At 38.7% G+C, this 13,012-nt stretch overlaps 1 protein-coding gene across 4 annotated transcripts in view; it reads left to right on the plus strand.

The window, feature by feature from the left end:
• The window catches only part of TSNAX (translin associated factor X), a 30,506-nt gene extending 17,940 nt beyond the window's left edge, over positions 1–12,566 (plus strand). For 2 of the 4 annotated variants that reach the window (XM_019712894.2, XM_019712896.2), the window contains exons 5-6: positions 7,134–7,261; positions 10,910–12,566. In XM_019712894.2, coding sequence (XP_019568453.1) covers positions 7,134–7,261; positions 10,910–11,287 — 506 coding nt within the window. In that variant the 3' untranslated portion in view covers positions 11,288–12,566. The remainder of the gene's footprint in view (positions 1–7,133; positions 7,262–10,909) is intronic. The other 2 variants (XM_019712895.2, XM_074316459.1) reach the window with 1 other exon arrangement.
• Positions 12,567–13,012: the final 446 nt, after the last annotated feature.

Genomic DNA, 13,012 nt, shown 5'->3' on the forward strand with positions numbered 1-13,012 from the left:
CAAAAATGGCTGCCTCAGCTCGGCAGTAAATTCAGTCAACCACATCCCTAGGACAACTTAAATAATGACTTTAGATATGCTTGAAAATGTAATATTTGATAGCCATTCGTGTTAATAGAGATTGACACCAGAGATGAATTTTGAGGGCTTTTGTTCCATATCTTCTTTTCTTCACCCAAAAAAATAAATCAGATAACTCTAAGACCTCTACTTCTGACCGTCATCAGTTTGAACTTTAATCTTGTAAGAATATTTCTTTGGTAGTAGATTTTAAATCCAAAGTACTGTAAATTAGTACAATGAGATAGTTGTGGACATTTGAATATTTTAAAAGATTTTTTTGTTAAAGCTCTTATAGTTTCATAAAACTAGTGAGGAGGAAGAGGTAGAGATTATTATAAGTAATTCACTGCACATCTGAGCCTTTTCTGTCTATGAAGTGCTGTCACTGGGGATGGGGAAAGGAGCAACGTCTTGAGAACATGCTGCTTGCCTTCAGGGCTCTGGGGTGTAAAATAGGTGCTCCTACAGCTGTTTATGATACAAGCCAACTGAGGCATTTCATTGTGGAAGTTTTATGTAGTGGGTATGAAGAAATGGGTGCGGCCCTAATTGGGGCTGATCAAAACATTCTTTCTTACTGCTAGGAACATAGGCACAGAAATGTCATGAAGCATATAGTTTGAGAAACTAGAGACTAGGTTAAATAAAGCAGAGAGGAAAGCTGAAGTGGGGATTTAGTGGGGAAATGAGAGACAGTGAATGTGTTTTATGTGGAGTTGAATGTAAAGCACATAAGGTGGGAAGTATAGATACATTTCATCACTCACTGTGTGACCTGGATGAATGTCTTAATTTCTTAACTGTTTTGAGCCTCGATTTTTATTTTTTTATTTTTATCCATAACAGAAGGATAGTAGTACAGCCATGTAAGGTTATAATGAGCGTTAAAAAGATGGATGTGAAGTACATTATTTTATATGTAATTGACACTCAAGACTTAATAAGCTATTACTAATATTTTATTCATGTATTTTTAAAGTCTTATTGGAGGCTTCTGGGCATGTATCGGAAAGAACTAAAGCAGGGACTTGAGCAGACATTTGTACACGGTGTTCATAGGAGCGTATTCCCAATACTCAAAAGGTGGAAGCGGTCTTAGTGTCCATCGATGGATGAGTCGATGAACAAAATGTCGTATATCCTCACAGTGGGACATTACTCAGCCGTACAAAGGAAGGACATTCTGACACAGGCGACCACATGGATGAACCTGGAGGACATGATGCTGAGTGAAGTAAGCCAGTCACACAAGGGCAAATGCTGTGTGATTCCACTCATGAGATACCCAGAGTATTCACGTTCAGAGGCAGAGAGCAGAATGCTGGTTGTAGGGACTGGGGAGAGGGAAGGAGGAGTTGTTATTTAATGGAGGCAGAGTGTCAGTGTGTAAGATGGAAAAGATCTGGAGATGGATGTGGTGATGACGGTTGTACAACACTGAGTGTACTTAATGCCACAGAACTGTACACTTAAAGTGATGAAATGGCGAGTTTTATGTCGATTACCCTATTTGATGAATTAAATTTATTTCATAGGCATTTTTTTATAAGACCGCAAATATTTTAGCAACAAGACACTATTTATGTTATTTAGTGGTGCTCTGTTACCAAAGCAAATGGCATCCTTACTTGGTTGCCATCTGTTTACTTTCATTAAGATGAAAGTAAATTGTTGGTCCTTCCTTCCTTTCTTCTTTCTTTCTTTTTGGTATTTCTGTAGGAAGAATAGTTTATAGCAGTCTAAATTTGAAAACCACCATAGAGATCATGGTGCTTAGTATTTGATGGTCCCTGTCCTAAATTTAGCTCCATTTCTACCCTTGGGTGTCCAATCACTCTTTAGGGACCTGGTTAAATAAAGGGACATCTACTCTCTAGTGCTGTCCTGAAGCATCATGGAGTCAGTCCCGGAATTCTATCTTTCCTTGAAAAGGATCAAATTCTTAGATGTGATTTATCCCCACTGATCTCTGTAAGCAAAATAGTGTAATATAACAATATTTGTCCCACTAGAAGGATTTACACCCCTGCTTAGCATGCTGAATTGGTTAGAATCCTTTTGATACTGTTTTAAGTAGCTGGTTTGCCCTATTTCCCACTGTCTTTGTTTATAATCATACTTTATATGTTGTATTTTAATTATTTATTTATTTATTGTATTTTGTGTCTTTTTCAAAGTGGGCTTTTTCCTACTTATTAAATGTTATAAAATAATTTAGTTTTTCAAAAATGGTTCTGCCTTATTTAATCATGCTTTTATGAAAGGCATTATATTAGGCACAGGATATAGCAGTGAACAGGGTCGTCCTGGCATTGCCCGTCTAGCAAGGGATGGCACTGGACATCAGATAGGAATTTTACCTTGTTTAGATACAACTTTGATTAGTGCTATAACAGAAAGGCGCATGGTACTAGGAGAACATACAGTAGGGCTTTACTTAGAATGGGGTGGTGCCAGAGACAGGTTCTTTCGAAGGGTTTTCGAAGGCTTCCGAAGGTTCTTTCAAAGGCCTTTCGAAGGTTCTTTCGAAGGCTACTCTCAAGGTTTAGTAACAGGCTGAGTAAGGAGTTAGGAGAGCGTGGAATGGAAGCTGAAGGAGCCACGTACAAAACACCTTGAAGCAAGAAAGGGCACAGTATGGGTGAGGAATGAAAACGGTAGAGAACAGAAAGTGGAGAGATTACAGAAGCTTTGCATTCTGTGAATCAGCTAAAGCATTCTGTCTTACCAGATTCGCCGTTCCACCATTTCAGTCACGCTTCTCCAGAGAAACAGAATTCTAGCTGGCTAGCTATTTTGATTGATTGATTTTAAGGAATTGGCAGAATTGCTTCTGTGGTAAACCTCATGCTGTGTTCTTAAGGCCCTCAGCTGATTGGATGAGATCACCTTACCCCCCCCCATTTTTTTTGGGGGGGAGTGTAATCTGCCTCACTGTCCATTGATTTCAGTGTAACCTCATCTAAAAAATATTTTCATAACTACATCTAGACCAGTGTTTGACCAAACAGCTGGGTACCATAGCTTGCCAAGTTGACACATGAAATTAACCATCACACACAGTAGTGTTTCCAGGAGAGAATAGAAAATAGGCTAGTTCAGCTTAAGTGATATCCTCACTGCTGACTGATTTCTTCTGCTTTGAACTACACATGGGAGTTTGTACCTTGACCATCAGTTCAGTTTGAGATTATAGGTGTATCCTGTGTTTCCCCAAAAATAAGACCTAACCGGAAAATAAGCCCTAGTGTGATTTTTCAGGATGACATCCCCTGAACATAAGCCCTAATGCATCTTTTGGAGCAAAAATTAATATAAGACCCGGTCTTATTTTCGGGGACACAGGGTAGGTGTGCTCATTCTCCATGTTTAAGCTTGCAGTGGCTCATACCCGTCAAACGGAGCTAATGCTCGCCTGCTGCGCTCTATCTTTGAGCTTTAATCGTGGAGGCTCAGGAGAGTTTGTATGTACCACCTGCAGCTGATATACTCTTGGTTCTTATGCTCTGTGCCACCCATATCAATTGCCACATGTAGGTCCAGAGCGTTTCCGCTTGTGTTTGATTCTTTTTGTTTGATTCTTTAGCATTTAAAGCATTGCTACTTTTGCTTAACATGGCCCTGAAAGGTAAGCCAACGGTAGTGATATGGGGATAGGATTATGCCTAGAAATACTGAAGAAATCGTGATTTACACTAACTAGGAAAACTTATTTTTATGGAGTACATACAAGTTTTGTACTTTTGTTGATTTAAAGGATTTTAGGAAAAATTCTGACATACAAATATGGGTTTATGTACCCATCTTTGAAGTGTAACCCTTTGTAAGTTATAACTTGACTATGGCTGATGTAGGTGGGGGTGAAATTCGGGAGAGTCTTAGAAGCCATATTAATGGTTTTGCTCTGTATTCTAAGAGCCGTGGGAAGCTGTGTGGGCTGTAAGCAGGGGAGCAATGTGGTCACAGTTCTGTAGCACAGAGGCAAACACTCTATGGGATGAGCATGGATGAGAAGAGCGAAAGACAGATGGGAGGAAGGCAGGTGCCCTTAGAACCAGAGGACCAGGTTTGGAGGGAAGATTGTGAATTCATCATTGCACATGTTGACTTAGAGGTCCCTCTGTTGGGAATTGTCACATGTGCGTTTGCCTGTATGTGACTCCAAGCCAGAGATGTAAAGTTGAGGGATGGCAGGGTTCATTGAAGCCAAATGTAGATGAATTTGAGACAGCCTGGGACTAATAGACTTGGAGGCTAAGAAGACAGGGCTGGAGAGGTAGAAAAAGGAACCAGGAGGTGATGCTGCCAAAGGAACCAAAGGGAACCTTGTTTAAAGGAGGAAACGAGCGGTTACTGAGCTGCCAAGGTTAAGACTGAGAAAAATGTCCCTTACACTTACTATGTCTGATGACCTTAGAGCTGGTTCGGTGTAGAGGGGCTCACGCTGGAATGAAGTATGTCGGGAAGTGTGAGATGAGGTCACTGAGGACAGGTAGCCAGCTACTTCGAGAAATTCATCTCTGAGGTGGAGGGGAGAGAGGGGCAGTAGTTGAGAGAAAAAGAGGGCCGCTGGTAGGAGAGATGTGAGCGCGTTGCTGTACTGACAGCTAGCATCCCGTAGAGAAGGTAAAGTGGGACACCCCGTGCGTGCGTGCGTTGGAGGGAGAATCCAGGCTAAGCTTCCTGCCAGGACTGTCTGGATCCTGAGCCGAGGTGGCGACTGGCCTCCCCACGTGTGACACCTCCTCTGTAGTATAGGGGTGAAGGGGAAATAATACCAGATTTTCTTTTCCAAATTCCCTATTGTATGCATCAGGGCCCAAACAGGAAGCAAACTGCACAGGAATTTGAACAGGGGAAGTTGAATATAAAGAACTAACTATGTAGGAGATGACCTGATAAGAGGAAAAGTGAACTCTGAGGAGAACAGGAAAATCAGGTAACAGGAGCAGCCACTACCCCAGGACTGAGGCAGAGCATCCAAGGAGGGAAAAATCTGGAAGGGTCCGGCCTTTGTCCCTACCCTCCCTCACCCCCTGAAGGCATGGCCTATTGGATGGCAGATAAGTTAGCTGAGGGGTTGAGCTGATGGAATTCTCTGGAAAGCTGTCTGTGGGAAGGCGCCATGTGGTGGAACTCCTTGTCCAAGGAGGTGGCTTGCTGGGAAGCCACTCTCGAGTCAGGGGAAGCTGTCCCCAAGAAGAGGCCATGTGCTACTGGCCCCTGAGCTGCTGGTTGCTCCGCACTGGGAAGGCTGCTAGGAGAGGCACAAGAACCGGAAGGGGCCTTTGCCTCTTTTGCTGTCCCTCCTGCCTCCTGCGCCCTCTGCCAACCAAGTTTAATACGTGCCAGCCGGCAAAGGAGACATGATTTAGGGTCCATCTCCATTATCTGAATACTGGAAATTGACAAGTGGCACATCTAGTATTGATCGGTTCCATTTTTTGGTATGTTGATTGTAACGACGAACATCCTTGTACATAATCTTTGGGTGCATATCTTCCTGTTTTGCTCATCCACAGCTAACCATGCCAGGGCGTGTTCAGAGGTGTGATGAGTGGTCCTTAGTTTTGCTGTTTGCTTTTGTATGCATGAAGTATTTGTGGAAGAAAAAGAGAAATATAGATGGTCCTCAGAGAAGGGGACTAGGTGGTTACCTACTCATAAAACTGAAATTTCAGGTATTTTTTATTGTAAATGTAAAGGATGTTATCTGTTCTGTTCAACTCCACTTCATTGTTTCACTTCTCAGCATGTTGTGGTTTATTAAACAGTATCTTTTTCCATCATGTCCTGTTGTGTCAGTTGCAGGCACCTGTTTTCTGATCTGATTTTAACATCACTTGTGGCTCAGGATGGTCAGGATAGTTTCATTTAGTTGTTTCCTTTTATTGCTGTCAAAGCCAGGTCATCCGTTTCCCTTTTTGTCTTTGACCTTGGGTGGCACTTGATGTGATGATAACCTCGGTTGGTCAGCCTTCTCAGCACTGTTGCTGCCACGCGGCTCTGTAGTGTCAGCTGCTGGGCCGTTGTGTGAGAAGCAGGACTGTCACACGAAGGTTAGAGAGACAAATACTGGTGATCCCAGCTTAAGTTCTGACTTTTTTTTCCATAATCAGAACTCATTCTCCTCTTCTTGTTTCTACAATAAAGCCTTCAAAAAGAAGACTTAAGGCAGTTTCTTAACCTGACAATAATGATAAGCATTTATAAGAACACTTTTTCCTTGTGTTACTTTATAGATTACAACATAAGAAAGTAATTTTGATACACCTGAAACTGATAATAATAAAAAAATATTAAAAATTGTGACTATGGAATTTAGTTGTTTTAAAACACTTCAAAAAATTTATAGTGTTATTTTTGACCTTTACCAAAATTTATTTTTAATTCATTGTGAATTTTGTAGAATTTCCATCCAGCACAAAACTGTATTGCTCATTAGCTTTTTTTTGTTTTTAACTTAAACTACTAAAGCAGGGAGGAGTTATCTATTCTTGGCTCCATTTGAAGTATGAAGAGAAAAACAGTGTTTTGTATTTTCACACTTTAATCTGCATTATTTAGTGTTTACTTACTAGAATTGTAAGAAAGGTCAGAATGATCTTTAATTTTTGTCTCATTTGGTCTATTTTGCTACCTAAGGGAGAAAAAAGAAATCTGTACAGTTTCTATTAAAGCCTATCGAAGTTTTATTTTAAAGAAGCCTTTTTTAAAATTCTTTAAAAAATTTTTTTCTAAAAGTCCTTGATATTTCTCTAGAGGAACGATTAGTTTTTCGGACTGATGACTCGTGACTAGAAAGCAGAAATCGAATACATTTGCACTCAGCTGCAGGTCAGGTTCAGTCACAGCCACAGACGTGTTTGGTGCGCTCGGGGCCAGTCCGCTCCGCCTGCCCAGGGGACCTGTGTTTTCAGGATTGAATCTGCGGTAGCACTCGCGTTACGGAAGTGGGCGTCCGCCATGCCCTGGTTGAGCTAGGTGATGATTCACTTGAAGTTTTTTATTCTGACATTCTTACTAATTTAGTGATTGTTCCTTAGTAATTTTCTTGGTTGGTTTTTCAGGACTACAGGAATATGTGGAGGCCGTCACTTTTCAACACTTTATCAAAACACGATCACTTGTCAGTATGGATGAAATTAATAAACAATTGATATTCACAACAGAAGACAATGGGAAAGAAAATAATACCGTAAGAATTTAAAACTTTATTTCACATGTATGACATCATGTATGTAACAGTGCAATGATGGGAGGAGATTGAACGGCAGGATTATGGGGATGGCAGTGTTCTTGGAAGTGCAGTCCCCGCATGGGGCTGGTCTGGAATGTGGTAATGAGTCGAACAGTGGGGCTGTGGAGGGAAAACACCACTCTACCTAACTCCCTGCTGAGTGACTGCTGTAGGCTCACTTTTGGTTTTACCATGTGTTTATAGATGCCCTCTATAAGCTCTGTCTCATTTTATCCTTTTATTAGCCTTGTGAGGTTAGAATTATCACCCTCACTTTACAAAGAAGGAAACAGACTTTTAGAGAGTTTAATAACTGATCCAAAGCCCCACAACTAGTAAGGGGACAGGGCTAAGCTTTGAAACCAGTGCCCTTGTCCACTGGGCCAGTGTTTCTCCAAGTGCCAGGCGTCTACTGCAAAGGAGTGTTTTGAAGGATTTGACTTAAAAGGTTTAAATTAGAGCGTATTACTCGTACATCCTCAACAGTTAGTTGTCACTATAAAGTTAATATAAAGTTGTTATTGTATAGTAAGCTGTTAGTCACTTACTCAGTTCTTAATCTTGTGTCTGAAAATTATGTAGCTCTTCTGAATTAAGAAAAGAGAAACTTGCAGTTTGACTTTTAAATAAATACTGTTTTCCCCCTGGTTACAAGATATTAATATTCAGGCAGTGAGGTGACAGTGTGAATATTTGATATTTCCCGAGATAACCAGTACACTTCAAAATAAAATTAAACAGTTGTTTTAAAAATTTTCATCTTTTTTTCTTTGTTATTATTTTTAACATTACTCAAAGAGTAAGGGTAGAAGATGGAAGAAGCCGCAGAAATAGTGTTTTTTTGAACATTAACTAAAATGTTAATGAAAAGTGAGACTGAATTTGGCATGACAAATATAACTTCAAGGAAATGTATGGCCTCAGTTTTTAATATATGAAGTTCATTAAGGAGGAAATTCATTCTAAGAAGTGAAATTCCTTCATATTTTTAATTCATTTAATGAAGATCGAGTTACAGAAAGAAGTAAGGTAAGCCTATTTGACCCTGCTTCTTAAATACATTAAGGGAAGTTGCCATCTTCCTTTCAAATTCTCTCTAATAGGTCAAAATGGAAATACCAGTGCGAACAGTAAAGAGGAGCAGAGAGTAAATGCACTGTTCTCAGGATTAGGTAGTAAATTATTTAGTAGTAAATTATGGTGTCACAAAATTCATGTACACTTTTCAAATTGTTAAGACCGCATTCATAAATAATTTTTCCTTTTAGTGCTAAAGATTCTTGGTGATACAAATTCTGGGAATTTGATAGGTGAAGGTATTTTGCTCTGATGTGCCTGTTGAGAATACTGTGAAAACATTTTTAATTTTTAAAAACTTTGTTATGAAAAATTTCAAACATACAGAAGAGTAGAGAGACTAGTAACATGTCAGTACTCATATTCGCACTGCCTGTGTGCGATTGTTCACGTTTTGCCATATTTGCTTCATCTGAATGTTTTTTGCTAAGTCACTTTAAAGCACATTATAGATGTCATGATATTTCACCCCCAGTACTTGAGATTCATCTTGAAAATCAGCATTTAAAGTAATTTTTTTCCTCTAGTTTCTAATATACATTATCAGTTAAGTGGAATTTATTTCCTTGGTAATTTACTAGTTGAAATTTGTTAATTTTTTAGTGTGCCTTTTTCTCCAAAATCAACTTCATAGTTAGAACCAGGAAACTCCTGTCTAATGATAGAAATAAAAACATTTAACGTTTTCTTAAGCGAAAGTTATTTTTATAAATGACCTATGAAATGTAGCCCCTCTTCCCCTACTGCAGTCGGAAAAGATGCCTGTTATCTAACAATTAATAGAGACAAAACATAGCAGGTACTTGTATGTCATGATGTAGTTTCAGAGGCATCAGCACAATTGGGAGCCGACTTTGGGTACTTACCAGTTCTGCCATGAACTAGCTGTATCACCTCTGATGTTTCTCGGGCTTCCTCCCTTATACGTTACATTGAGAGCATTGGACCAGGTGGTCTCTGAAGCGCAGTCCAGCAGTGCAGAGTGATCTTAATAACACCTCCATTTGACTGTCATTTCCTTGCTTAATTCTCAGTGACTCTCTTACCTATATGTAAAGTCCAAATTCCTTACTGTGACTTGTATCCCCGTCTGTCTTTCAAGACTCATCCTTCACTACTTCTTACTTTAAACTTGACTCAAAAGGAATACCTCACTAGTTTCTCAAATACTCCACACAGTGCTCATGTCATGCCATGCCTTTGCAGTCCCCTCGGCCTGAAATGTCCTCCAGTGTAACTGCAACTTCTAGCTAAGTCTCATACAGACTTTTCATAACAACTTAAGTATCGCCGCTTCCAATAGAGAGAGAAATTGATGTAGAGAGAGGAGATTTACATGATTATGGTAATGGCGATAGCTAACATTTATTGAGCATTTACTTTGTGTTAGGCATGATGCCAAGAACTTCTTGGTAAATGTTATCTCATCCTTGAAATAAACCTCTGAGGTAGGTACTGTTATCCCATTTTACAGATGAGGAAACTGAGGTTTAGAGAGATGAAATAACTTGCCCAAGGGCACCTTATGAAGCAAGGTCCTGCAAGAGGTGGGAGGAGATGGGTCAAGGTCATTTGGAAGAGTTAACCTCAGACAAGAGGAGGGACAACTCATCATCTGAGACTGGAGGATAGAAGGTAAAGATGGATGTGGACATAAATAAGTTTTTTTGTTTTTCGTGTTTTGTTTTGGTAAGGATAAGGTAATTAAGAGAGCTTGTGCCAGGTGATCTGGCAAATGACCAGGCCACTGAAAGCAGGCCAGATTGTCTACTGAGAGAGAAGAGGTGTGGGATTGAGTAGGGGGCTGAGGAGAATGGTGAAGGTTTGGAGTAGTGTTTGAAGAGACTGGAGAGAGAACCATGTAAGAAGCAGTGACATTAGGACTGGTGAGTAATTTGTAGCAGTACAAACTCTGTATAGTTGTGATTATTATTATTTTTCCACTCAGTGGTACTTAGCCACTTGAATAAAGCACTAACAAAAGTAGGTTTTAATATGAATTCAGGATTTGCTTTTGCTGGGCAGGTGCAATAGAAAAATAGCCTAAAGGAATGGAGGCGGTAGCGAGAAAGTAATAAATCATGATGGTCAGTATTGAGTGGGGATAGAAGACAGGCCAGAAAGGGAATAAGTGGTTTAGGAAAACATGAGTGGATTACAAACTTGGAGGGCTTATGATTTGTTATTTAAATGAGTGAGTGATTGTCATGCAATAAAATAATTTGGCCTTGTTTAAGAATGTTTTGATTTTTGTATTTCAAGTAAAGTTGGAAATAGTGATTTTATAATGGTACAGTATTAGATTTCAAAATGATCTTGAAGTTGAACTCCCTGCCCAAGGCATGAATTCCTCTTGTGACATCGCGAGTGGTCATTAAACAAAACGGATCATTTCATTAAGAGAAGATTAGTACGCTGATCTGCTCTTGATTTTTTACATTATAATAAATATGATACGTGCATATCACTCTTTTTCACGATGTATTTTCTTTGTGTGTGTGTTTTTGTTTGTTTTGTTTTGTTTACCAGCCTTCTTCTGATTCTCAGGATAAGCAGTTTGGTACTTGGAGACTGAAAATCACACCCGTTGATTACCTTCTGGGAGTGGCCGACCTGACTGGAGAGCTGATGCGGGTGTGTATCAACAGTGTGGGCAACGGGGACATTGACACCCCCTTTGAAGTGAGCCAGTTTCTACGGCAGGTCTATGACGGGTTTTCATTCATTGGCAACACTGGACCTTACGAGGTTTCTAAGAAGCTCTATACCTTGAAACAAAGTCTGGCCAAAGTGGAGAATGCTTGTTATGCCTTGAAAGTCAGAGGTTCAGAAATTCCAAAACATATGCTGGCAGATGTCTTCTCGGTTAAAACAGAAATGATTGATCAAGAAGACGGCATTTCTTAGAATAACATCACTCAGTTATTCTCCCTGAAAACTCCTCAGAGAGACCAGTTTGTAAGACTGTTACTTAGTATTTCATTTGACTGTTGTGGCTTTTACATAGAAAATTTTCAGTTGTACTTGTTTTAAATTATATACAAGCTGTACATAAAATTATCAAAATCAATCATTTCTTATATCTTACTCATGAAAGTTTGCGTACGAATGTTTGCATATATGCCTATTTGAATTTTTGTTGGCTAAATTTCATCACTTTGTAAAATGTGAATAAGCTTCAGAGTACACTTTCCACCGTACTTGTTTTAATTTACTTTGTGTGAATTTTGGAGTGGTAATAGTTAGTGGAAGCCATTAGTAATTTAAGTTGGTGATTTTGTTATCATAGAAAAGGTTTCTTAGTTATCTATCTGGACTGGAGCTTTTTGTTTAAATTTCTTGGTAACATTGTGCCAAGCCTCCAAAATAGGCTTCTTCCATAGAAAAGAATTAAAAATTACTAAGTTGTCAATATACTTTAATTTTATAAGGCATTGTAGTGAGAATTCATATTATATTCTAGCTAATTTGAGGTAATTTTGAATCCATATGAAACAACCTCCCAGAAAAATTAACAGATACCCAGCTGTTAGTTTGTACGTTTAACTTTTATCTTTTATCACAGAAAGTCTGATAGAGAATCGGAGCTAACGTAATATTTTTACTGGTGTTTGAGGTGAATTATATACTTGTACATACAACTGAAAAGCGTGTAGTAGTGATTATTTAGTAATTTTTCTTTTTTGTCCATTATATTACATTAGGCATGTTTGGAGGCTTTCCTATTCTAGCATCTATAAGAAATTACATTTAAATAATTATAATGAAGTTTTGTTGAAATTTTTGAAATACTTGTTAATGCAAACCTTTATAGTTGTCCAGTTGTGTTCAATGATAGTCAAAAAAGTTGCCAAAGAAAATATGTACAAATCAGCAATAAGACAATTGTCAACACAGTTGGGAATAAATAACAAGGGTAATCTCTGGTTACATTAAGAATTGGAATTTACTGAAATTAGTTAGAGATGATTCCCTGTGATGTGAAACTGACTCGAGCATGACCCAAATGTCTGGCCAACTACCAGACATTTCCATTTGGTTGTGTGAGTTTTGAGACTCTAGATACTGGATTTTATTTTTGGAAAGATTAGCTGCTCTATTTGTAAGGGCTGATTCTTTGAAAGTGTAATTTCCCTCCCCCAAAAAATCACCTAAAGGAAAATAAAATGTAGACATGCCTAATAAATTAGGTTCGTTTGTTTGTTCTTGGTGGTGTGAGTTTTTTGGTTTCCCTATTTGAAGATAACTGCTGAAAATGTAGTCTTATTACATATTTTTGTTTCTTCTGCCACTTGAAGTTAAATTTATGTTAAAAGTGAAATAATAATGGATTGTTGAATATCTTACAGATGTTTAAAATTGAAGTATTTGAATAAAATATTAAAACATAAAAGTTAATCTTATTTTTTGATCATATTGAGAAATACTTAATCAAATTGTTATAGACGTTTTGGCCTAAACAGGAAACTAATATAGACTAGTTTAATGTGGAGATCTATTATTTCTTAAAATAAGTCCAGAGGTAGGAGAGTCTCAGGAAAGACATCTCTTCACGTCTCATTGACTGAAACTGGGTAACATTCTCATTCCCCTAAACCAGGTGGTGGAAAGGAGAACGAGATCACTTGATAG

This window comes from Rhinolophus sinicus, linkage group LG12 (genome assembly GCF_036562045.2).
Source record: "Rhinolophus sinicus isolate RSC01 linkage group LG12, ASM3656204v1, whole genome shotgun sequence".
NCBI classification, from domain to species: domain Eukaryota; kingdom Metazoa; phylum Chordata; class Mammalia; order Chiroptera; family Rhinolophidae; genus Rhinolophus; species Rhinolophus sinicus.